Source organism: Cetorhinus maximus, chromosome 24 (genome assembly GCF_964194155.1).
Source record: "Cetorhinus maximus chromosome 24, sCetMax3.hap1.1, whole genome shotgun sequence".
Taxonomy (NCBI): Eukaryota; Metazoa; Chordata; class Chondrichthyes; order Lamniformes; family Cetorhinidae; genus Cetorhinus; species Cetorhinus maximus.
Genome location: NC_135902.1, coordinates 17,548,392 through 17,574,416, shown reverse-complemented (window position 1 = coordinate 17,574,416; position 26,025 = coordinate 17,548,392). Strand labels below are relative to the sequence as shown.

Genomic DNA, 26,025 nt, shown 5'->3' with positions numbered 1-26,025 from the left:
GTTTGCGATTATCCGCTCCACCTGTCCATAGTGGGCCACGTTTCCTACCACTGCACATTGGGAATGTAATTTCAATACTTTAGCATCTCATAAGCCCTGCTTGCCAGAATCATCCCCCATGCTGGGTCATCTGGGTATGTCGGTGTGATTACATGCAGATGTGTTTCACAACTGTACATAAGTAACGTGCACCTGGCGGACTGCACATCATTTGGGACTTTAAGGTTTGTTTGCCTATCTTGCTTCAGGCAGCGCTCGCAGTCATCAAGGGCAGGCTTCCTAGGCAGCACCACGTAACTTTTAGGGGGGCTCATGGGCAGGTCTCTACCTACCAGACCAACCGTAAGTGGGGTTGGCTTTTCAACAGCTGCATGGTGCTAGGGCTTGCTTGGGGAAGGGGGAGAAATGCCCTCAGGCAAGAAAAGAGGCTGCAGGGCTAGGGGAGTACTAAGGAAGGGGAATATCCTAGGGCGTTTGTTGGGCACACATGTTAATCTGTGCAAATGGCCTCAAAAGGGCGACGGCTGAGGAGGCAGTCTTCAGAGGAGATGAAGCCAGATGGACATGTGAGGGGTGTGTGAGAGAATGAGTGGTCCTTGAGCTGGCAGTGAGTGAGATGCCAGTGAATGTGTGATGGGCCTGTGAGTGTGTGACTTTAGAGTGATGAGATGGTTGCCTTACCCTGGGGACATGGATGAGATCATTCATCCTCTTTCTGCACTGGATAGCGCATCACTACTGCGCAGCGTTGGCACTGACCACCATTGCTAGCGCCTAATAAGGTGGAGTGGTGAGACCGATGGGCCTCCTGCGGCCAGAGTGGGGGTAGAGGACACTGTGGCAGCCCTCCACGGCATCCAAAAGGCATTCCAGGGATGCGACAAAAAAAACAGTGGGCTGCAGTCTTCTTGCCTTCTGTGCAGCAGTCCTGGGCTGCAAGCATTGAAAGCTGTGCACGCAGCTGCCGTTCAAATATGGCACCCGGCATGAGGAAGCGGCAAGGTGATGGCGTGGCAGACTAATTGGAGGAAGCCTGCCAGCAAAATGGCGTGTTTCCTGTGACTGCATAAATAATGAGGCGGGAAGGGGACTATACGGCGCAAAAGCCCGCCATTGTGGCTGGCGGGTAAAGTGTTGTTTTACACATCCACCACCGCACTTAGTGCAATCCTGGGACGATTCCGCCTATAGAATCTCACTTGGTCTATCCAGTGAAGAAAACCAGCCACTGGAAACACAGATAATATGTTGCTGCACCAAAAGAACTCAACCTAATTTGTGCATATTCTGGTGTGATTTCAGAGCTAGACCGATTAGCGGGTTTTTGGATGACTATGCATTCATTATACGAGGCCTGTTAGACCTGTATGAAGCTTCCTTTGATGAGCAGTGGCTGGAGTGGGCCTTGAAGCTCCAGCAGAAGCAGGATGACTTGTTCTGGGATGCCAAAGGATTTGCCTACTTCTCTGATGATGCCCTCGATTCATCCGTGCTAATTCGCCTTAAAGAAGGTGAGTGTTCCATATCTAAAGAATTTTATCCCCCTTTATAGTGTCTGATGGAATAATGTTTATTTCCATGCATCACTGTCTTCCTTCAGGATAGGCGATGGAACACTTTGGGGCCTGATTGTCTTTTCTAAACCTAGATCCTTTGTTTGCTCTTCAGTCACATTGCAGTTAACTTATTGCAAAGCTATTGATGTCCTTTATCAGGTGTTCTAAATTTAACTGTAAGGAAGGAACTTGCATTCAAAGTGGTTTATAGCCAATAAAATACTTGTGAAGTGTAGTCACTTTTGAATGTTGGAAATGTGGGTGGCACAATTATGCAGAGCAAGCTGTAATAAACAGTAATGAGATAATGACCTATTAATCTGTTTTAATGATGTTAGTTGAGGGGTAAATATTTGCTAGGACATTGGAGCAACTTCCCTGCTCTTCTTCGAAATAGTGATGTGGGTTCTTTTGCATTCCTCTAAGAGGGCAGATTGAGCCTTGGTTTAATTTCTCATCCAATAGATAGCACTTCGATAGTGCAGCACTCCCTCGGTACTGCACCGGAGTGTCCACCAGGATAGACATAATATATAAACCTATAGTATATATTTATGCGCTCTTTGCAGTGGGTTTTGAACCCTCACCACCCTGTCACCCTCCCCCAACACCCCCAACCCCCTGACATTCTTCTGACTTGGCAGCACTGAGCCATTGCTGATGCCTGCCAATATAAATTGACAGCAATACAATCTTAATGCAGTCGCTTGGGGAACGATGACCTGTATTAGCAATTTTCCGCACATTCAGCACAGAGTTTGAGACCAATGCACAGAGGAATATATTATGTAATAAAGTTCAACCTCATGAGAATACTCTCAGAAGTTTAAAAATAGGCGTGTTGCTCTGGCCTAAGCTGGGAAGTGATCTGAATTTTAATCATATTTTCTGGAGCTTATTTGTCAGATTTGCATTTTAAAACTTTTTTAGGCTTCAGTTGTGTCCAGGGTTGGTCTTCTCGAATGGTGAGTGATATTGAGGCTTTGTAAAGGATGCAGAGGAAAGCCACAGATTTCTTCCCAGTTTAAAGCATCTTAGTTGCCCAGCTCCAACACCTGGGTGCCTAAACTTCAGAAAATGTAGACTTGGATGCTGATTTGATTCAAGTTTGAGATAATGAAGGGAATAGATTTTGTTTGAATGGGTAATTTGTTTCAATTAAGTAAGTTATGGAGGACCAGGATGACATTCTCAGCTGGTATAAGCCTAAACTAGGTTAGATGTTAGGAGGTAGTTCTTTTCGCAGAGAATAGTGAACTTGTGGAAAAGGCTGCTGGTTTGAAGATGAAACGAAAACAGCAATACAGGAAATGCTCAGCAGATCAGCTGTAGCATCTGTGGAGAGAGAAACAGAGTCAACGGTCAGGCTGATTACCTTTCATCAGAACAGTTTGTCGTCCTGAAACATTAACTCTGTTCCTCTCTCCAAAGATGCTGCCTGACCTGCTGAGTATTTACAGCACTTTCTCTTTTTATTTCAGATTTCCAGCAGTTGCACTATTTTGTTTTCATATTAGTGGTTCATAGGGAAAGTTGATTCACTGAATTCCTTCAGCCTATTCATAGTAGAGTAGGGGAGTTCATCTGATGTCCTGGCCACCACCGTTTCTCAAACAACACCAGGTTAAAACAGATGAACTGGCCGTTTATTTCATTGTTTTGGGGGACATTGTAGTTCAAAAATTAGCTATTACAATTATCTGCCTAGAAACAGTGACTACATTTCAACACAACAGTACTTGTTTGACTGATGTACTTTAGGGCGTCCTGAGTATGTGTATGACACTATATAAATGCAAGTTAGTTATTCCTTTGCAGTTACAACGTATCTCTATTTTGAGGCTACCTGAACATTAACGCTGCCTGCCCTCTGCACAGTCGCCTGAGGATGAGGATCTAGACATGACTGCAGATGCAGCCTAGACTAGCACATGCCAATTCAACAGTTGTACCTGAGGAACAGTTTGGCTTAAACAAAAACAGGAAGAAGAGTCATACAGACTTGAAACATTAACTCTGTTTTTCTCTCCACAGATGCTGTTAGACCTGCCGAGTTTTTCCAGCATTTTCTGATTTTGTTTCAGATTTCCAGCATCCGCAGTATTTTGCTTTTAACAGTTTGGCTTATTTTCCTTACCCCAAGTAAATCTGGACAAGAATGGACACTGTGGCTATATAAGATTAATGGTCTTTGGCTCTTCAGAAGCTGCAGCAGTAAAGGGAAATAAGTTAGGCACATGAGAGGATTGTTCTCTACATCCATCATGATTATTTGTTGGTGACAAAGCTTCATGTTATTGTGCCTCATGAATCATTCAGATCCATCTCCTGTACTAGGGACATGTTGTGCGAACCCTGCTCATTGGTGCTAGTGCTATAAATTTTCTAATGTTCCAACTCATCTGTGGCCTGTATCTTATCTTCTGCAAATCCCCATACCCCTGACCTCATTGGTCACCACCGGCTTCCTTTCCCTGAAGTATATCGATTTCAGATTTCCTGGGCTAGATCTTGACTTTATAAAAATAAAAATCAGAAGAGATGTAAAATTGACTTCAGATTATCACTTTTTTACTATTGCTGCAGGTTAAAGTCTTGCGTTTTATTTCAAACTGCTCCACTTAACCTAAACACCCATGGATTGAGGAGCAAAATATCAGCAAGTCTTTGAGGGATAACAGAATCAAGGTCTTTAAAATTATAAGGGGATTATGGGGTAGATAACTGAGAAACTATTTTCCCGATGGGGGAGTCCAGAACGCGTGCATAATTAGAAAATTAAAGCTAGGTGATTGATGCCATGGCGTACCTGTTCACACAAAAGGCGGTGTAAATCTGGAAAACTCTCTCCTCCTAAAGTTTGTGCATGCTGGGGTCTAACTGAAATGTACAGGATTGAGATCAATGGATTTTTCTTAGTCAAGGGAAATGGAGCAAAGACGAGAAATTGAAGTTGAGGTTTAGATCAACCGTGAATTCATTGAATGGTGGGACAGGCTCAAGGGGCTGAATGGTATATTCCTGTTCCTCTGTCCCTTATTGCTGTCCAAACACACCTGACGGCAAGTGCAGAGCTGCTGCAGATTTGAGTAAATACAGGAAGAGTCTTTGTTATTGTGATTGGAAGATTTCAATATAGGATATGGTACATAGTGGTTATTATAATGGATTAGCAACCTAGATGTTGTGGGTGAAATTTTCTCTCACTCTGGTCAATGAGCTGGGAGGCTGGTGGACTGACAAAGTAGCGGGGGACCGCATTGGGATGGAAGGCCGACAAGTTCTCGCCACATTTGAAGTTTCCTCGAGATGTGCAGACCATGCTTATCAGTGGCGGGCAGGCGATTGAGTCTGTTCAGGAGTCATTAAAGGGTGTTTTCTGGAGATTTTCAGATTTTTCCAGGGCTGCATGTGACAATGGAACTTCCTAGCCTTGCCAGCTGTAAGTAGGCAGAAGCTCAGTGGCAGGTCAGTGTTGGCTGCAGTTGGCAGCCATTACGAGCATTAGCGTTGCAGTTCAGGAAGGGTGAGACTAAGTAAAACATGGGAGTGACAATCTGGAAGTTGGAAAAACTTGGTGAGTACATTGGCGGCATAAAGATGGGGGTCTCCAAGGTGCAGCTTATGTATGCAGAGTAAGGGGAGTGACAGGTTGTAAGAGGGGAGTGCTGCAAGCTACAGTGGGTCTCATGTCCTCTAGCAGCTGCCATTGCACTACCACCACACTTGTGTGCTCTCCCTTTCAGTCTCTTCTGCTTATGCTGCTTTTCAACAGAGTGCTGCTGACCTATCACCTGCTTCTTAATGCTGGGACTTCCCCCTGCCTGCTCCAAATGATTGCCTGGTAGCCTTGATAAAATTCCCTTCCATCTTCCACTACACACCTGGGCGGTCACGCCACCCGCTTTACATCCTGATATCGGGTCTTCCTCATTAATGACAAATTTCAGCCCTGTGAGTTTGAATCCCACAATGACTATTATGATAATTTGTGGGCCATAACCAGTATGAAAACTGCCAGATTTTCATAAAAATCCAACTTGTTTACGAGGGTTCTTCAGGCTTGGGGATCTGTCATCCTACCCAGTCTAGAGTCACAAATGGAATGTTGGAACGTGGTTCACAACATAGGAGGCCCTGGTGGAGGAGCTCCAGAGGGGGAGGGATGTCCTGTATGCACAGGGAGCAAGGAGGCCACCAGTCCCTTTTGTCCCTCTCTCCTGCAGCAGCTGTTGCTGCTCTGCCTGGCCTCATGTCGTCCTCCCATTCTTTCTCCAGACCAAGGGGAACTGCTAGTAAGATGTCCATGACCAAGAAAGCCCTTTTCTCCTGGTAACTCCTATAATTCACTCTCTCTCTTTAGCTGAAATCCTCAGGGAATTCACAGACTAAATGTTGATAAAGTGCTGGTGAGGTCTTGGCAAAGTGTCCCATAAAGTTTCCTGAAGCGTCTCAAAAGTCCTGTTCAAACCTCCAGCAGCAGTTGAATAATGGAAGCTGAGCGTAGCTTCAAGTGGTGCCTAAAATTCTCAGGAATGATTCATTTATTCTTGTTCATCCGGACGCTGTTAGGTTGTTAACTGAAAATGCCATGTAATCTCTTTAATAATCATTAACAGGCAATCTAATTATCAATCAGCTCCTTAGCCACCCTTTGGGCAGCTGTTCCTAGTGTATGCTTCAACTCCTCTCCAAAGATGGTGTCTTGTGCTAACTGAGGGCTAAACCAGCTTTGCAGCTCCAGACCCCATCTTGGCCATCTTGGAGGCTCTTCAATGCCTAAAGAATCTGGAGAAAGTCACCCTCTGAATGTTCAATAGATATTGGCATAGACAATCGAGGTGCCCGTTAATTAATCTGTTCCTGAGGCCATATTTGAGGATGAACAAGGAATTCTGAAGCTCTGGTGAACACATCTTCCTTGATTAACACCACCAAAAAATGGATTAACTGCTATTGCTTTTTGTGCAATATTTGCTTAAATATTTACTGCACTTAAAAACAATTCATTGTCTGCAGCTACTTGAGTCACTCTGAGGATGCAAAAGGCACTACGTAAATGCAAATTTTTGCTTTTTACGTGAACTATTTTGCAATATTTCTGAGTAAGATGTTTTGTTTGGTGTATCTTCACACTCCTCTTACTTAGAGAATGGTGTGGAGTGTTGAAAGGATTTTGCACGCTGATTAAAATCCTGCTTTGAGCCACATGAACATAACTTCTGTGACCAGCAAGTCCTGGAGTGGAACTTGAACTTGGGGCTACCAACAGAACCACTCAGGCTCAAGAGACCTGGCAAGACATCAGTAGAGATTGACTTGTTGTCACTGTACCATACAGTTTGTAGGAGCTTGCAGTGAGCATACTGACACCATGTGCCTGGACTTCAGTTCATTGGGTGTGAAGCCTGGGGTAAGATAAAGTGCTGTATACCTGCAAGCTATTGCCTGGGAACCTCGATTTTCATTTTGGTCTCAATTTTCTCTTGCTCTTTCCCTCCATGAACTGTTGCACTACAAACAGAGAAGGGGAGCCACTTGTCACTGTCCTAACCTTTGAAGTTCAGTAATGTTTCAAGTCAAGTGAAGGGCAGGTCAAGGTTTTTTAAAAATGTGTTAATTTTTATTATTTTTAAAACAGGTCAGGATGGCGCAGAGCCCAGTGGAAACGCAGTGGCTGCTTCCAACCTCATGCGCCTGGCAAACTTCACCAACCGTCCAAATTGGGCTGATAGATCAAGGCAACTCATGACAGCATTTGCGAAACTGCTGAATAGTATGCCTATGGCACTGCCGGAAATGGTAATTGCCCTGATGGCACAACATCACACAGTCAAACAGGTATGTTTGGAGATTACAAACTGAAGTTCATACTGTTAACTGAGCAGAATCAGTTTCAGGCTAAGGCTGGTACTGTTAATGATATTAAAAATGGTACAGATGGATAGTACAGACCAAGGCTGGCATTGCTAATGACACTGAAACTGCTAAAGGTGAGGAGTGCAGGCTAAGGCTGGTACTGTTAATGGCGCAGGAACTGGTACAGATGGAGAGTACAGGCGAAGGCTGGTACTGTTAGTGGTGCGTAAACTGGTAAATAATTTAGCAGGTTTCCTTTGATGACCGATCACAGATGACATTCAATAGTGTGGAGCATGTGTGTTATTTGAACAGGATTTGCAAAGGAGAGGTGTTCACAAGGGACCCAGCTTTTCGTCCGTTATTATGACTTTATTGCGTTTTTGTTGAATGACTAGTTCCATGTGCCAACCTAAGTCTCACCATAGATCCCAAATACTTTCTCAAGTTGGATCTCCTGTGGTCAGTGAGTAAGTTCGCTGTCTAGTGTGATAATGAGCCATTAAAGTAGGACGATCTCAGATTTAGTCAGTCCTTGGTCTGGATTGTGTTAGTTCATTTCAATTTGGATGCTTTAATTGACCTCTGTGTCTTTGAACTGGTGAGAGTCAAAGTGAGCCAGGATTCTGACCATTGTCCAGAGACTGCTGCTGTGAAGTACATAGGTGACGGACAGATTGAGCTCAGCTGTGACACACCCCACAGCTTGACTCCTAGTCCAGAAGTGCCTTGATTTTTAAAATTCTCACCCTTGTGTTCAAATCTCTCCATGGTCTCATTTTATGCCCCTGTTTTTCTAACTTCTCCAGCCCTGAACCCTCTGTGTGCCTCCAACATTGGCTTCTTGTGCATTCCCTACTTACTTTGTCCCACCACTGGCGACCGTGTGGTTAGCTATCTAGGCCTTATGCTCTGAAATGCCTCACCCTAAAACTCTCTGCCCCTCTACTTCTCTCTCCCCCTTTAAGAACCTCCTTAAAACTCTTTGACCCACTATTTGTTCGCCTTTCCTAATGTTTCCATCTTTGACTCAGTGTCAATCTTTGTCTCAATATAATGTGAATCACATTTGTTAAAGATGCTATATAAATACAGGTTTTTGTTGTACTGCTTTTCTTCAGTGGAGGAGTATGTTAAATTCCACCTCCACAAATCCTCTTGGCAAATTCCCTTTGACGCGTGTATCATGTGCATTGTGTGTTGGTTTGAAACGTGATATCTGTCACGTACAATTTCCCTCCAGATAATGACCTGGAAAGGGCAGCATTATAGTAAGTGGTTTCCTGCTTCCCTTCCAGAATTACATCTTCATTGTGCCAATAAAGCAGGTGCTTCCAACTGTCCCCCAGGCAGAATGCCACCGGACATTGTTCCCCTGTGAAATATGACCGCTTGTTTGTGAAAAAGGGGTGGGGGAATGGGGCTTGCAATCTAGCACTGGGCATGATCGGCACCTTGTGTCTACCGCTTATACATCGGAGGTGAGAAGTGATGATGAATAAAATGAGAAGAGGAGGATGCTCGTGACATTACACAACAGAAAATGGCCCGTCAAATGCTTCGTTCCCTCGGGACTGTACATTCCCTGATAACAGAAGTTCAAATAATCACTAGTTCCCTTTAAAAATGCAACTGTCTTTTTTTTCTGTCAAGCCTCTTCCTTCAGCAACAACACTGGAGCTTGGGGAGGGAAAAAAATAAAATTGATTTGTGTCAGGACCAGGAACCCAAACTGTTTGAAAACTAGGCAGAAAGATTTGCTAAAAACCTCGTGTTGCCCAGATTAAATTGAAATTAAGTCCTATTTTTGATTGATGCACCCTTTGCTCTCTTTTTAGTTCACCAGTTAATATGGTTGCCTGGAGAGCTGTCTAAGCCATCGCAACACAAGTGTTAATCTGCTTAAAATAAACAGGTTAATGTCTATGTTAAAATAGTAAACAAATCTATGCAAATCTGCCTTTTTGGATGAAACGTTAAATTGAGACTCCGTCTACTCTCTTAGGTGGCTGTAAAAGATTCTATGGCATTATCTCAAAGATGAGTAGGGGAGTTCTCCCTGGTGCCCTGGGCAATATTTATCCCTCAACCAACCTCACTAAAAGACAGATGATCTGGTCATTTATCTCAGTATGGAAGCTTGCTGTATGTAAATTCTGTGCTGTATTTCCCAGATTACAACTATGACTACTCTTCAAAAAGTTTCTCAGTGATTGTTGAGATGTCCTGAGGTTGGGAAAGGTGCTATATAAATGCAATACATTAACAGATTGGCTCAGACCCAGAGCTGAATAAACGCATTTGTATCTTATATACTCAGTTATTTACAAGTATCTGCATGCCCCCAGTTTCCTCCTCTACCATCATATTGACCTAGAACTTCATGACCACTTGCCTTCCTCTATTAACTTAAAAAAAAAGGACAGGATCATTCTTTGTTAACCTATGCGGTGATTGGTGATATGATATTTTTCCATGGGAAACATTGCAACTGAGCCTGATTCTGTCCTCATCCAAGATCCACAAGTGTGGTTTGCAAAGAGGTTATGGGATAGTGAAGAGGAAGGAGAACTCTAGGTGATATATCACCCACTGACCCAAGCCTAGAAATCCAAGGGCAACTGCTAACCCTCTACTACATGTGTCTTCCAGTTCTTATTTTAATTATACTTGTTCAATTGTTTTTATATGTGACTAAGAAAGGATAATATTTTCTACCATTTGCTAATGCCAATGAAATAATTGGTGTGAATATAAAGCAGCTAATGCTACTTCATCATCTCGCTGAGTTTTGCACCAACATTAGCAATTGGAGCAAGTCTAATCAAGCAGGGTGCAGTTCCAGGATCTCATACCCCATCAGTTATGACATTGGAGCAACAATTAAAGAATTGTGTGTTCAAACCCCAACATGGCAAGTTGTCAAATTGAATACAATAATTCTGGTAATTTGTAGTCTAGCAGCAAAAGTAAAAAAAATTGTTGTATATTGTTGTGGTTGTCTAAGGAAGAGACACAGGTCTGATCAATAACTGTTTCTCCAGTCCTGTATTAACCTTTTCAGTCCTGAGCACTGTAATACTACAAATATAACCCTTGAAAGCTGTTGGATTGCTGCAAAAACCCAACAGGTTCTTGATTGAAGATATATTTGGGAGGAAGGCAGGCTGTGTTGGCGATGGAGGATGTGGTATTTGGGAAGAGGGCAGGCAATATTGGTGATTGAGGGAAACATACACTGGGTTTGCAATTCCAGTAGGGTCTGGAGGAGGGCAGTCTATGTTGATGACACAGGCAGTTTTGGCAATGGAGGACCTGGTATTGAGTGAAGGGAAGACCAAATTTATGACCAAGGATCCTTGCTTGAATAATTGTGTAAGATGCAGTCTGAGTGACGTAACTCTTAATTGAAACGTGCACTGCTGCACTATTTGCACTTAGTGCTATATGTGCATAATTTGATTTGTATAAATTTATTTTTATAAAGTGCCCTTCAGGTCTCTCTGCCTGTTTGTTTGATGTGATGCTGACCTGTGCAAGCCAGGAGAATCCCTGGGTCTATCCTGGCCTCTGCTGAGCTGATTGATCTCAACAGGGCTGGGCTTGGTGTGCAGTAGTTGGCCTGAGCCCTGCAGCATAGGAAGGGCGATGATAGAAACAGAATGCTTTGCAATTGTTGGTTACTCTCCAATGACTTCTGCTACGATATGTGACAGTGTGGGTGGAAGGGTTTTTAAAAATTTCTTCATGAAATGTGGGCATCGCTGGCAAGGCTGTCATTTATCAGGTCACGATAGAGTTTGATTGGTTCACTTCTGGCTACACTCATTGTCAAGGATGACAAGTGAAGAATGACCACTTGGACAAGGTGCTAGAAAGTGCCTGGCACCTGTGTCCTACATCTCAGCAATCACCACCTTCCCCAAGAGACAGCACGCTGTTAGGAACAATGTATAATTTTGAAGTTGAACGTGTATATTTGTGTGTTAAATAAGGTGAAAAGGATTTCAGTTTCACATAGGTTGGGTATGAACCTTAGTGACCAGAAGTCTGGGTGGACCTGTGGCTGATGAGGTTTTACAACCCCTGAAGTTAAAGAGATGGGTTAAAAAGAGGCCAGAAGTTTACTGATTTTGGGGGAAAAAAACAGAAAAAATTGGGCTGTTGCCTATTGACAGTGGTTAAGTGACATTGAGAACGACAAGGGAGAGTTCAGTGTGTATCAGAGAAGACAGGAATTTTCAGCTTCCTGAGATAAGAAATACTACTAAGCTACTGGGAGACTGAGTTTAGGGAACTCATGTTTACTCTGCGGTTGAAGCAATAATGAGTTTAGAGTGCGGTTTTGGGTGTCTCGGGGAGAGATACGAGTTGAGTGAGAAGCACCAAGTGAATGCTTAAAAATTCACCAGAAGAAAACCTTTTGCACGTGTGCCAGCCCCAGGCAGGAAGCCTTTGTGTCAAGCTAGTGGTAACTCTTCACTGGTTTGTGTGTCTGTAAAGGTATTGCTGGGTAAAGGAATATTGGGAAATCATGTTCTTGTGTTTGTAAGAGATCTTTCCAATCTTTGTGTCTGGTGTAATATAGTTCATTTTTCTTGTTTCATAACTATTTTATTCCTTTTATTATAAGTTCATCGGAAGACTCCTGTGAATTTGTTCTATAACATTCCTCTGCTGTTTCTAAAGCAAAAGTTAAGATCTGTCAAGCCAGGTTTTACTCTGAGATCTGACTTGTCGAGTATTAACATTGGCTGGGATCGTAACAATATTAACAGTTCAAAAATAAGTGTTTTTGTTATACCAGTACTTATGTAGTATCTGATTGTATCAGAGCCATGCTATGTTATATTTTTCTGTGGTGTGGGAACTTGTTTCCAAAAGCTAAAGGGTTGATAACTAGAGGGCACAGGAGTAAAACCATTGGCAAAAGAACCAAAGGTGACCTGAGATTTTCTTTTAACTTAGCGAATAGTTAGTTTGGAAGGTGCAAGCAATTTCATTAGTAGCTTTCAAAAGGGAAAAGAATAAATGCTGAAAGAGCAAAAATTGTAAGGATATGGGGAAAGAGTGGGTGAGCGGGGCTCCTGGTTGCTCTTCAAAAGAACTGTTGCAGAGCAGATGGGCTGTATTATGCTGTACTATTCCATGATTCTATAACACCAGCTTTAGTTATGCAGAAATTAGTTTCTAGAAAGTTTTGCATTTGTGTATAGGACAAAAAAAACAAAATATGAATTGTGTAGCTCGAACCTTACAATAGTGGTTGTTAATGTATTTGTGCCCTTTATGGCACATTACCGCCTGATGTGGCTTCACTGTACTTAATGGAGATGGGTATAATGTGCAGTGCAAAGCTTCTCCTATCATCCTAAATTAATATGAAGGCAATAATTTGTCATCTTTACATACACTGGGTTTGCAATTCCAGTAGGGCCTGAGAGTCAAAGTATGCAGCTCAATTACCTTTGAAATGGTGCCAATTTAATTTTTAAAACATGTATTCATTTATGGGATGTATTGAGTTGCTGATCAGGCCAACATTTGTTGCCCATCCTTAATTTGTTATCCTCATAGTCTTAAAAATATTACCTCAGTCTTATCTTTGATCATCTCAACCGAAGGTGAAGTTTTCCCTATCAGAAGAGCTGGGATCATTCCGGGCACTTGCTTCTGATGTGTGTGTATACATGGGGTCTGCCCAGCTCAACTATGGGAATGACCCTGATGGGAACTACAGTTTCTGCTGGCAGTGGATGCTCAGAGTCTCTTATTGGAGGAAATGGGCCGAGATCATAATTTCGTGGCCAGTATATTTTAATATTTCTCCATGAATATTCATGACTACCTTTTAACTGATCTGTTTTGATTTTAAAGGCAAATGTCAGGCTGGAAAGGAGACTGCAGCTTTGTTCCTTTTCATTCTCCTTCACAATCTGTTGCAGGTTTATTCCATACATGCCACTCTTACTGTGGTGTATTCAATCACTGTCATTAGGGACAGTTGCCAAATGGAAGCTGGGGTAAATGAAAGAAACAGTAAAACTGTGGATTAAAATAAGACAGTAAGTCCTGCTGCATACATCACACTGTACTGCCAGATAAAGTACATTGAGGCTCCCATACAGGTAGTTTAGTATAGCAGAATCATTGCTTGCTAGAAGTCTCAGATTGCACACGGTGTGTGAGAGAATGAAGGATCTCATTGGTGATGGGAGTGGGTTTGTAGTCCGCTGAAGGGATTGGTGGAACGTAGAGACTGTCCATATAGAGACTGGCCAAGGAAACCTGTCAGCTCTAGGAGCTTTGTGTAAGCATGCAACGTTATAAATCCTAGTGTTTTTCTAGCTCCTGGCTCAGATTGTCCTTCACATGCTCTGCATAGCAAATGTCCCATCGATATTTGCCTATCTGTTTGATGTGGGATTGCCTGGATGTTACTGCTGACAGCTGCATTTTCTTTCTCATGGAAGAAAAGCTAGGTGACCCTGTGAGCTGTGGAGATTCCTTAACTTGCGTGGGAGTAGGGACTTACCTAGTAACATCAACAACCTGTGTTTCTATAGCAGCCTTAACATAGAAATGCTTCCAGGGCACTTTACAAAGGCATAGAAGCTGGGTATGGGCAGAAAGGAAACCAGAAGAGAGGCACTTGAGCCAAACTCAATCAACAATTCACGAGCAGGAGACATAAAATGGAGTCTCAGAGACACACTCAGCAGCAATATTGTGGAGAACCACAGGGAGAGGTGAGATGGACACCACTGATTTAGTGTATAGGAAAATCATAACAGAAGGAGTAAGAAAGAAATCTATCTAGCAACATATAATTTATTACTTACAAAAATAGCAAGGAAAGCATTCTGTAAATCTCAGTGATGCATTGCGGATTTGGTTTGGTTTTTCCTTAGTTCTGAATCCGTCACTTACTGACAATTCATTGTTGCACAAAGACCATATCATACAGTTAAATCATGTTTTTTTAATAATCACACAAAATATATTGTTGGGTTGGCAGAGTTCCCAAACATTCTGATGAAATGGGACTGGAAGAAGATCATTTATTGTGTGTCCTGTGCCCTATTTGTCACTGCATAGCCAGTCAGGATTCATTTTCAAACCAGCGTATAAGCCTGTGAGGGAAAGGCTCATCAGTTGGAACACTGATATATTGAGGCAATTTCCTACATAATGACACAACACCAAATTGACTAGGAGCTAATAGATTCTATCAGATATGACTAAATGCCTTTTATTGATTCCTTTGGTGCTCTGTTGTAAACCAGTTGTATGATTTTTTTTTTTACTTTGCCTGAAAGACAGTCCAGGTTAAGTGGAAAAGTTAGCAGTAAATGAGACTGAGATAATGGATGTGAATGGATTCGTTTTCATTTGGGGTTAAGTTGTACTCTGTATAGGATTGTACATTCAATGTGTATTAATCTAAGTGAGTGGCCCTTATTGAGCACAGCAGTTTTCTGCCTATTCACCACATGGTCTTGTTTAGAGGTTATCAGAAATTTGTAGTGATTATGTATCTGTGTTTTTTTAACTTTGTTCTGCAAAGTTCCTGCACTCGAGCAATTGATTGAAAACAGAATCAGACTGTTCTCTGGAGGAGCATTTTCTGAATGAAATGAAAATGCTTTTAACCTCTTAATGTGAAATAGTGCTGTTAGGAAACTTGGACTCATTTTTCTTCCTTGTTACGGGTTCAGAGCCAGCATTGATTCCCTTGTCCATTATCAGCTGATCCAGGGCCTTGCCAATAAATAGCAGCATCGCCTGATGTAGAGCAGATATTTAACACCTGACCCAGATGTAGTGTAAACATTGATTTCCTTCGTGAGCAAATATTCTGCCAATGCTGCCTAAGCTTGCATGTGAGCAATACACTGTGGGGAAGAGTAGAGCAGCTGGAGCCCCAACAAGTTGTTAGCTGGTTCAGGAGGGGAGGGGCAAAATTGGCAAGGGAGAGAGGTCTTTGCAATGGTTAAAACCATTTCTCATAACTAAAAGTGACTTCTGCTTATCAGAGCCATCTCTCTCATGCACCCTTTGCCAAAGAGATTCCCTGTAAATCACAGTTACCTTCAGCTGCACCTGTGGAAACCAGAATGCAAATAAAATGTAATTCTGCCTCATTAGAATCAGAGAAATCATTCAGAAACCTCTGAAGGTGTCTCCACAGTGCAGATGGTACTATGCACCAAGTATTATTGCTCAGACTTGCAAGCCTCTCTGGTTAAAGATAATGATGCAGTTTAAAAAGAGCCTCACATTTACGGAGAACTGCTCTGTGAAACCTGATGCATGGTCTCTATCCACTCTGTTGATGAGTGCAGGACAAGGGGCTAATACAGTGCTCACACTCGAGAAGAGTGTGAGCGTGGTGCAAGCGTATTGAATGGGAAGGCATCTAGGACTACCAAGTGCAGTGTCCTCACTTCGATAGCACATACACTTAACAATTTGGAAGGATAGTGAGCAGGTTAGCATAGCTCCCAGGGAAAGGATGGCACAGGGACTTTTTCATTGCTGAGGGATTGAGTGCAGGCTTTGGGTACAGCCTGAGGGAAGAAGCCCTGATCTGACCTGATGGCCACACAGTATAAACTGTTAGGGTTACCAGCTTGCATAGGGACGTACAGAGGCATCTCTTTTGATGTGATTCAAACAGATTTAAAATCAATTATTGAAAGCTGTAAATATCTTGTTTGAATACCATCAGCAGTAAGCACTTGATCCTTCAGTCAAGAAGACCCCCCTTCTGTCATAGGTGAAAAGTGATCAGAGGAGAACACTTGAGCTATGGTATGTTGCACAGAGGATAGTGACTAGGCTGGGCACATTGTGTAGAGAACAGGGACTAGGCCTGGCACGCTGTGTAGAGAACAGGGACTAGGCCTGGCACGCTGTGTAGAGAACAGGGACTAGGCCTGGCACGCTGTGTAGAGAACAGGGACTAGGCCTGGCACGCTGTGGAGAGAGCAGGGACTTGGCTGGGCACAATGTGGAGAGAGCAGGGACTAGGCTGGGCACAATGTGGAGAGAGCAGGGACTAGGCTGGGCACAATGTGGAGAGAGCAGGGACAAGGCTGGGCACAATGTGGAGAGAGCAGGGACAAGGCTGGGCACAATGTGGAGAGAGCAGGGACAAGGCTGGGCACAATGTGGAGAGAGCAGGGACTAGGCTGGGCACAATGTGGAGAGAGCAGGGACAAGGCTGGGCACAATGTGGAGAGAGCAGGGTCTAGGCTGGGCACAATGTGGAGAGAAATTGACTGGTCTGGGCTGGCGTTCATTGAGGACAGCACCTGAGTTGAGGTGTATTACAGATCAGCAGTCACTTACTATGTTTATCTGAATCCCCAGGAGTGCTTCATGTGTAGCGCACTCCAATCTGTATGCCAGACTTCGCAGGCAGCAGGTTAATTCTGCTTTCAGTGAGGAGGTACTAGATCAGATGCAAGCCAGATATACTTGAAAGGGAAGGAGGGACAAATGGCCCTACTTTCTACTTAGAGGACGATGTGCCTACGTGAAAAGGCTATAAATATACAAAACATTTCTGTCGAAAGAAAGAAGCTCAAATTTCCTCCACCTCATAGATAGCATCATTTTGAACCGCTTGGTAATGGGGTTCAACGGCACCAAGAAAGGACCTATCTGGCAAAGCATACAGTGTGCCCAGTCACTGACTTGCTTTTCCACATCAGCTGACCCAACATTGAGACTCTGTTAAATGGAGTTATTCTATAAATGGATATAGGAAGGCATATTCCTATATGGTAAGCACCGTTCATGACTTCAGGACCTCTCAAAGCACTTGCAAACAGTGAAACAGTATTGAATTGTCATCACTGTTATAGCGAACCAAGGCAGACAAGTTGTGCACAGCAAGATCCCACATACAGCAGTGAGATGCATGATCAGAAAATATACTTTTTTAGTGAGGTCAGTTGAGGGATGAATGCTGGTCAGGATACTGGGGAAAGCCTCCTTGGTCTTTGAGATAGTGCTGTGGGATCTTTTGTTTCCACCTGAGAGGGCAGATGGGGCCTTTGTTTAACATCTCATCTGAAAGAAGCACCTCTGACACTGGAGTGTCAGCCTGGATAATGGCCTCAAGTCTCTGGAGTGGGTAGTCCCAAAGTAGTGGAACTCTATTGGGGAGAAAATTTGGTATTTTATTCCTGAAGGCAGTAAATGTACTTTTCTTCCCAGAATAATATTTTCAGTAGATCTCTATACTTCCCTTTCCCTATACACAGCATTTTCCAGCTAATTTGGTATTCTTTTAGCAAGTGACACATATTGGACACTTGCAAACAAATTTAAGTGACTTCACCACTTTAAGTGTTGCTGAATTTTGTGATTTGACTGGGAATGATGTCATGAATTAATACATTGCATATGATAAAGGATAGCATAACTTTGAAAGACAGTGCCACTCTCCAACTTAGCCTGGAATTCACGTCTATTGATGGGGGCCAGTGCAAACCTGCAGAACCCACCAGGGTAGCAAGGGGTAAAACTTGCGAATGACAGTGAAGCAGAGTGGGTGAAGACATGCTACCAAAACCTGTATTGGCCAGAAAATTCCGCAGAGAATCAACCAGTACTTATAGGTGAATTTTTTCACAGCCAGCCGGCATATATATTTTGCTTTTGTCTCTTTTGCCTGGAGACTTAAGATGTGTGATTTTTTTTTTACAGCTGGGACCACTTGAAAGCGTACTTGCTATATCTGATAGCTTTCAAAAAGAAACGCAGTTCTGTGCGACAAAAGCATTAACTTCTGTTGTCCACAGCAAAAAATCATATCTTGCGATCAGACTGTTTCTTTATAACCAGAAAGATCTAATCACAACACTAACAACACATTTACACAGCACCTTTCACATAGGTTTTAAGCAGCTAATAGGTGGAGTCAAGTCAAAGTTAATGCTGCTTCCTTTAAGACAGCCATATCCATTATGAATTCTGTGCTTTCAACTGTAACAGGATAATATATCGATTCTCCTTGCAAAGCATATCATTTATTGCTCTTCTTCCAATAGAGAAATTAAAAGTTACATCCTGATGTTCCAATTCGTCCAAGGCCTCGCCCCACCCCGTCTCTGTAATCTCCCCCAGCCACGCAACCCTCTGAGAACTGTTCCTCCAACTTTGGGCTTTTGTGTGTTCCCCCACTCCCTTCGCCCTACCATTGGAAACTGTGCTGTTGAGACCATAAGCTCTGGAATTCCCTTCCCAAATCTCTCCACCTCTCCTGTAAGAAGCTGCTTAAAACCTACATCTTTGACCAAGTTTTTTTGTCACCGGTCCCAATATCAATTGTTTTCTGATGCCGGCTCTATGAAGGGCCTTTGGGTTTTACTATGTGAAAGGTGCTGTGTAAATGTGTTGTTAGTGTTGTGATTAGATTTTTCTGATAACTCCAGGACAAATATTATATGCTTTGACGTTAACCAGTGTCTTACTCAAGAGCCACTTCCATTGATGGAGCATGTTGCATCACAGAGTAACATGCTCTGCACCTGAGATGTGGTGCAGAGTTCCTGAGCTCAGTTTGGCAGCACCTCTGCAGTTTTCAAGTGAAACTCAGGCACTTCCTAACAGGGAGAGGAATGAAGACATTTCATCAGCAGTTATCTGTGTTGATAGGGCCCTTTCACTTGCTCTGTGCCTCCTATAGCATTTCCCCTTGGCTTTCTTTTGCATTAAGAGGAGGCAGAGACTGAATCCCAGTTTGACAATGTCCTGCTGATGGGCATGAATCAAGGCATATGGACTATGGTGTCCACTGAGCATCACAGGTGAATGGGAAGGAGTATTATGAGCATCACTACCATATGATAAAACACTGCAGAATATTGTGACCATTTGGCAAGCACTTGCAGGGATGCTGTTCAGTTAGCTTAGGCACTTAACTGGTATAAGGAGCAGACTGTAGACCAGACCAGGAGTGGACCGTGCAAGTCCTGCAGGAAATGGAGGGCGAGAACACAAAAAGTGAAACAAGATTTATGGAACAAGACTTGCGGGCCATAATAGACAGATGGAGGGCAGGATGAAGTGCTCTGTATGAAGTGGAGGGGGCAAGGCAATAATGCCCAGAAGCTGAGGCATGTGTCGAATGGCATCACACAAGAGACCAACGTGGTGCTCTTTTCTAGGATAAGGTGGAAGGATCAGCAGCAGAAGGTATTAGCTGTGAAAAAAAGTGCAAAGGTGAGAAATGAGTGTGTGTGTGTGAGAATAAACATGTGCAGCTATATATGGAGGTTGCCTTACAAATAATATTGGAAACTTACTGCAATTGCAAGACAAGGAGAAGTACCAGAAGTGATTGAGAATGAGAACAGCACATGTTAGTCTTACTCAATGCAATACATAGCAGGAAGATGGTGATGAAGCAGAGATGGAATTTTCTTCTATATTTTGTTGAGAAATTAAGGATGGTGACATATTTTTGGAACTTCTGAAGTTGATTTTGAGGAGGTCTGAGCATTTTGAAAGATTTCCCCATGTGTGCGGATTGTATTCAGATACGTGGTATCTTTAGTGAGCACAGAACGTAATTGAAAAAATGGTACTGAAGTCATTTGGGAGCAATGGGGGAATTCAGCCTTAAAAAAGAGGATTGTGAACAAAAGTAGCACATTTGGCTATAAATGAATAAAATAAGAAATAATGATAAAGTAAATGTTTTCCTCACTGTGAAGGGGCCAGATGCTTTTGAAGTGGTGTCTAACCAATGTTGCCTGTGAGACCCCAGTATTAAGGACTATTCTGAAATGAGTTATGTTCCGTCAAAGGAAGCAGTTGCAGATTACATTCTTGAATTAAAGAAACTCTCGTTCCAGTAGCAAACTTAGAAATCAACCTTAGAAGCAGTTTGTTGGAGGGCTAAAGAGCGGTAAAATCCAGGCCGAGCTTTTGAGCAACGGCAATAAGCTGACATGGAAGGAGGCCTACGATGAGGCATAGACATGGAAATGGCAGAAAGAGATAGTTGCAAATTGCAAGGGAGTTCTTTTCCTGAGCCGACAGGAGACGTCCACTGGATTTCAGCTAGATCTATGCCACAGCAACTAAGTTCACTGTCTTGAGTCAGAAATTTAGATGTTACCTTTGCCATGGTAGCCACCAATTATTTAAATGCTTCCTTTCCAGTCAAAGTGCTATGCCTGTGGGAAAGGTGATCATATCCAGGCTGCATGCAGGAGTAGAGGAAACTAATGCTCCAGGTTATGGTATGGCTCCAGGTCACAGCCATGCACCAGATTGAGGCCATGGTAGATCTAAAGCTAGTTCAGGCATCTGGAAACGTTGAATGCGCATATGATAGATATGGAAACAACAGTTGATGTGATCAAGCAGGAAGATCAAGAGTTGTACTCAAAAAGTAAGAAAAACAGCACATGTAAGATGAGAGGAATAGGGCTGAAAGTAAAGTTTTAGCACCCCCAGCAGAAATGAAAGTAGGAGATTTACAACTTATTTTCATCATTGATACAGTTGCAGAAATGGCTTATCACAGGAGGAAATACAAGAAGCCCCTAAGTCATATTCCATTATGGTGTGAAACTGACCGGTTATTTCAAGAGTGGTATTCCACTGTTGGGTGAAGTTAGTGTTGGGGTGGAATATGGTGATGTATCCTATTACTTTGCATTAGTGGTAATCGGAGAGAACAAAGTCTTTCTGATGAAAAGGAATTGGCTTAAAGTACAGTTAAACTGGGCGGTTATTTACAGTAGGGATCAGTAAATATTAGTCTGTCATTGAGGAAGTACTACGAGAGCACAAAGTGCTTTTTGAGCAAGGAGGACCAAATAATAAAATTAGACATTACAAGGCTGAAGTCAAGACCAAGGACAATGTACAGCTGACAGTTTGCAAGGCCATGCCAGTGCCTAATGCACAGTTAGAAACAGTAAGTAAGGAGCTGGATAGATTAGAAAGAACAGGGGCAATTAAGAGGGTGAAGAACAGTGAATGGGCCGCATTCACTCTGATAGCTCAAAAAACAAATGGGTCCGTTTGGATTTGTGGAGTTCATAAGCAAACGACAATAAATAAGGTGATTGAAAATTATACTAACCCACTGCCTAGCAGTGAAGATTTGTTTTCTAATTTAGCCAATAGAGAGGTGTGTCATCAGATAGATTTATCAAATGCATATTTGCAATTAGAATTAACTGACAAGAGCAAGGAACTGCTTACCATTCATACACACACAGGGTTGCACCAGCATGAAAGGTTACTATTTGGTGTATCTGCTGCTCTTGCAGCATTCCCGAGTGTCAGTTCTTCAGGTTCGAAGTGGGATGAAAGGAGTGTGCTACTTCTTAGTTGACATTATAATCAGCAGTAAGACAAAAAAAAAGCACATTGTAAAGTTGAAGAAAGTCCTAGATTGACTTTGAATATATTATCAAAGCTAAAAAGCGTAAGTGTTGCTTCATGGTGTCAAGTGTAACATAGCTGAGTCATCAAATAGATGGTGAAGACATCAATCCAACGCAAGGGAAGGTTCAGGGGATTCTGAAAGCAAAGAGACCAGAGAACAAAGAAGAACTCAGAATATTTATAGGGATTGTTGTGTATTATTCTAAGTTCATCCTCGACTTAGTTAATACATTTGCTCCACTGTATCAACTGCTCAAAGATGGAATAGATTGTAAGTGGTCTGTGGAGTGTCAGAAAGTATTTGAAGAAGTGAAGAAAGCACTGACCAGTGATGCTGTTTTGACCCATTATGATCCCAAGAAACAATTGATTTTAGCGTGCAATGCCTCATCACAAGGGTTAGGTGTGGCGTTATCTCACATAATGGAAGACGGTGTGGAGAAGCCTGTGGCTTCACGCACTTTAATGAAGTCAGAGCAAAATTACTCAAGTTGAGAAAGAGACATTAGCAATCATATATGGTGTCACTAAGTTCCACAAATACTGGTAAGAAGTTCACTTTATTAACTGACCACCAATCACTTTTGATCATATTTGGTTCAAATAAGGGGGTACTATCTCCAGCAGAGGTGGGTGTTCGTTTTGATGGCCCGACAGTACGAAATTAAATATCGTAAATCAGCAGATCATGCAAATGCAGATGCTCTTTCAAGATTTTCTGCAAAGACTGATTCATTTTAAGCCACTGGGGTTACCTGTGAAGTACTTTACATATGCAAATTACATTGTAAGATTTTTGGATTCGGGGCCACAGATACCTAAGATAGGTAGTCAACTATCCATAAGTAATTTTAAGATAGTTCATTAAGAAGCAACAGTTTAGATACAATGCATTAATTAATTAGACAGTAATTTAAGTAGTTTATGGGCTCAAGTGTCTTGAGTAAGGCGTGAATCCTCGACTTTCTGATTCAGATGCGAGCATGCTGCCACTGAGATCAACACAGTAGTGCAATGAATGTACGGTGATTCATTACATTCACCACACGTTACTCCATTAACTATTATTTTCAAGAGACATAGCATATTAGCTTCAACTTGATTGTCATTTTCTAAATGTTAAATCATGAAGAATAGTTTGTTTAAAAAATGAACGACAAAGTGTAAAGGCAATTCTTAAGAAAAGAACTGGGTGAACTCATGCTACTTCATGCAGTAATCTGCTGAGGTTCTGCTACTTAACTACCATCAGCTTCCAGCTTCTTCCCCACCTCTTCCTGTGCCACCTGCTTTTGGCCCTCATCTTCTTGAAACAGGTATGCACTTACTTTGAGAGCAATGTTGTGCAACATGCAGTGCCACAGTCCTGTTGTACCTGCTCCCTTTAGGAGATATGGCAGAGTACCATTGATCCAGTCTGAACATTGAAGCCATTATTTGAGAATGCAAATTGACTGTTTGATGTTGATCTGAACATGGGTCAGCCTATGTTGGGTAATGGAAGTGGGATGATGCATAATTTTGCCAGGTCCGATATTTGGAATGGATGCCAAGGAGAAAACCGTACAACTGGTACGCAGTTTGGACAAAGTAAGGTATCTGATGCCTTTGAGAATTGTAATGCACAATTTTGTGCCCATTATGCTTTGGATGTAGTTTCAGACTCTTTGGATAATTATTGAGCGACACTGTGAGATATTGCTCAGGTATTTGAGTATTGTGCACCCTGGGAGCTGTGAGCCTCTCTCATTGCCTCCCAGTGCTGATTTGAATACAATCAACACCAGGTTTGCGGGTGGGGTAAAGCACACCCAGGGAGCTGCAAACCGCTTGGTCCTTTGCCAGACCTCCTGCTTCTGACTGAAAGCAGCTCAAAGCAAAAGTAAAGAGTTAATTGACATGATGCTACAGTGTCATTGGTAGTGGTTTTCAGATGTTGCTCCTTGGTTGTGGGTCTGGGCCGAAGAGAAGTTCACTGGTGGTTGTCTTGGTTGATACAAAGATGCCTGACACATTAATGCATAGTAAAGTGAAAGATGTTAGCCACGGGTGAGGTGCCGGAGGATTGGAGGGTAGCTCATGTTGTTCCGTTGTTTAAAAAAGGCTCCAAAAGTAAACCAGGTAATTACAGGCCAGTGAGCCTGACGTCAGTAGTAGGTAAATTATTGGAAGGTGTTCTGAGAGATCGGATATACAATTATTTGGACAGCCAAGGGCTAATTAAGGATAGTCAGCATGGCTTTGTGCGTGGTAGGTTGTGTTTAACGAACCTTGTAGAGTTTTTCGTGGAGGTTACCAAGAAAGTAGATGAAGGAAAGGCTGTGGATGTTGTCTACATGGACTTTAGTAAGGCCTTTGACAAGGTCCCACATGGGAGGTTAGTTTAGAAGGTTCAGACACTTGGTATCCATGGAGAGGTTGTAAACTGGATTCGAAATTGGCTGTGTGGGAGAAGACAGAGAGTGGAAGTGGATGATTGCTTCTCAGACTGGAGGTCTGTGACTAGTGGTGTGCCTCAGGGATCTGTACTGGGACCATTGTTGTTTGTTGTCTATATCAATGATTTAGATGGTAATGTGGTAAATTGGATCAGCAAGTTTGCTGATGACACTAAGATTGGAGGCGTTGTGGACAGCGAGGAAGGTTTTCAAAGCTTGCAGAGAGATCTGGACCAACTGGAAAAATGGGCCAGAAAATGGCAGATGGAATTTAATGCGGAAAAGTGTGAGGTGTTACATTTTGGAAGGTCAAACCAAGGTAGGACATACACAGTAAATGGTAGGGCACTGAGGAGTGCGGAGGAACAAAGGGATCTGGGAATTCAGATACATAATTCCCTGAAAGTGGCGTCATAGGTAGACAAGGTTGTAAAGAAAGCTTTTGGCATACTGGCCTTCATAAATCAAAGTATTGAGTATAGGAGTTGGAATGTTATGGTGAGGTTGTATAAGACATTGTTGAGGCCAACTTTGGAGTATTGTGTGCAGTTCTGGTCGCCTAACTACAGGAAGGATATCAGTAAGATTGAGAGAGTGCAGAGAAGATTTACTAGGATGTTGCCGGGTCTTAAGGAGTTGAGTTACAGTGAAAGATTAAACAGGTTAGGACTTTATTCTTTGGAGCGTAGAAGAATGAGGGGAGATTTGATAGAAGTTTACAAAATTGTGAGGGGTATCGACAGAGTAAATGCGAGTAGGCTCTTTCCACTTAGATTAGGAGAAATAAACACGAGAGGACATGGATTTAGGGTGAAAGGGGAAAGGTTTAGGTGGAACATTAGGGGGAACTTCTTCACTCAGATAGTGGTGAGAGTGTGGAACGAGCTACCATCTGACGTGGTAAATGCGGGTTCACTCTTAAGTTTTAAGAATAAATTAGATAGATACATGGATGGGAGAGGTCTGGAGGGTTATGGACTAGGTGCAGGTCATTAGGACTAGCGGAATAATATTTTGGCACAGACTAGAAGGGCCGAATGGCCTGTTTTCTGTGCTGTAGTGTTCTATGGTTCTAACAATGGTAGGCACACTGCTTGGGCCATTGGTGTCTCCTGGTGGCCCCATGCTGATTAGTCAGCTGTGGCTTAGAGGTAGCACTCTTGCCATTGAATTGCAAGATTGTGGGTTTTGATCCTTCTCCAGCTGCTTGACTATGTAGCCCAATGCAGTACTGAGGAGTGCCAAAACATTCAGAAGTACTGTCTTTGAGATGAAAGGTTAAACTGAGGTCCCACCTGCCCTTTCAGCTAGATGTAAAAGATCCCACTCCACTATTCAAAGAAGAGCAGGAGAGTTCTACCCAATATTTATTGCTCAACCAACATCATTTAATCAGACTATCTAGTCATTATGGTGTTGCTGTTTTTGGGGCCTTGCTGTGTGGAAATTGGTTACCATTTTTCCTATATTGAAACTGCCAACATTTTAGAAGTATTTAATTGGTTATAAAGCACTTTAAGATATCCTGAGGTTGTGAAAGGTGCTGGATAAGTTCAAATCTTCCTTTTTGTGGCTTCAGGTCTTCAGGTCCTGTTCTTCTTTCAGCCTAGTGTCCTGTATTCGCTGCTCAAAATGTGATCTCCTCTACATTGGGGAGACCTGTCGCAGATTTGATGACTGCTTCGTGGAACACTTTCATTCAGTCCGCAAGCATGACCCTAAGCTCCCGGTGGCCTATCATTTTAATTCTA

The 26,025-nt window shown here is 42.6% G+C and overlaps 1 protein-coding gene across 2 annotated transcripts in view; it reads left to right on the top strand.

Moving 5' to 3' along the window:
* The window catches only part of spata20 (spermatogenesis associated 20), a 382,219-nt gene that overhangs the window by 128,522 nt on the left and 227,672 nt on the right, over window positions 1-26,025 (top strand). For both annotated transcript variants that reach the window (XM_078570778.1, XM_078570779.1), the window contains exons 13-14: window positions 1,303-1,511; window positions 7,198-7,397. In XM_078570778.1, the coding sequence (XP_078426904.1) occupies window positions 1,303-1,511; window positions 7,198-7,397 (409 nt within the window). The remainder of the gene's footprint in view (window positions 1-1,302; window positions 1,512-7,197; window positions 7,398-26,025) is intronic.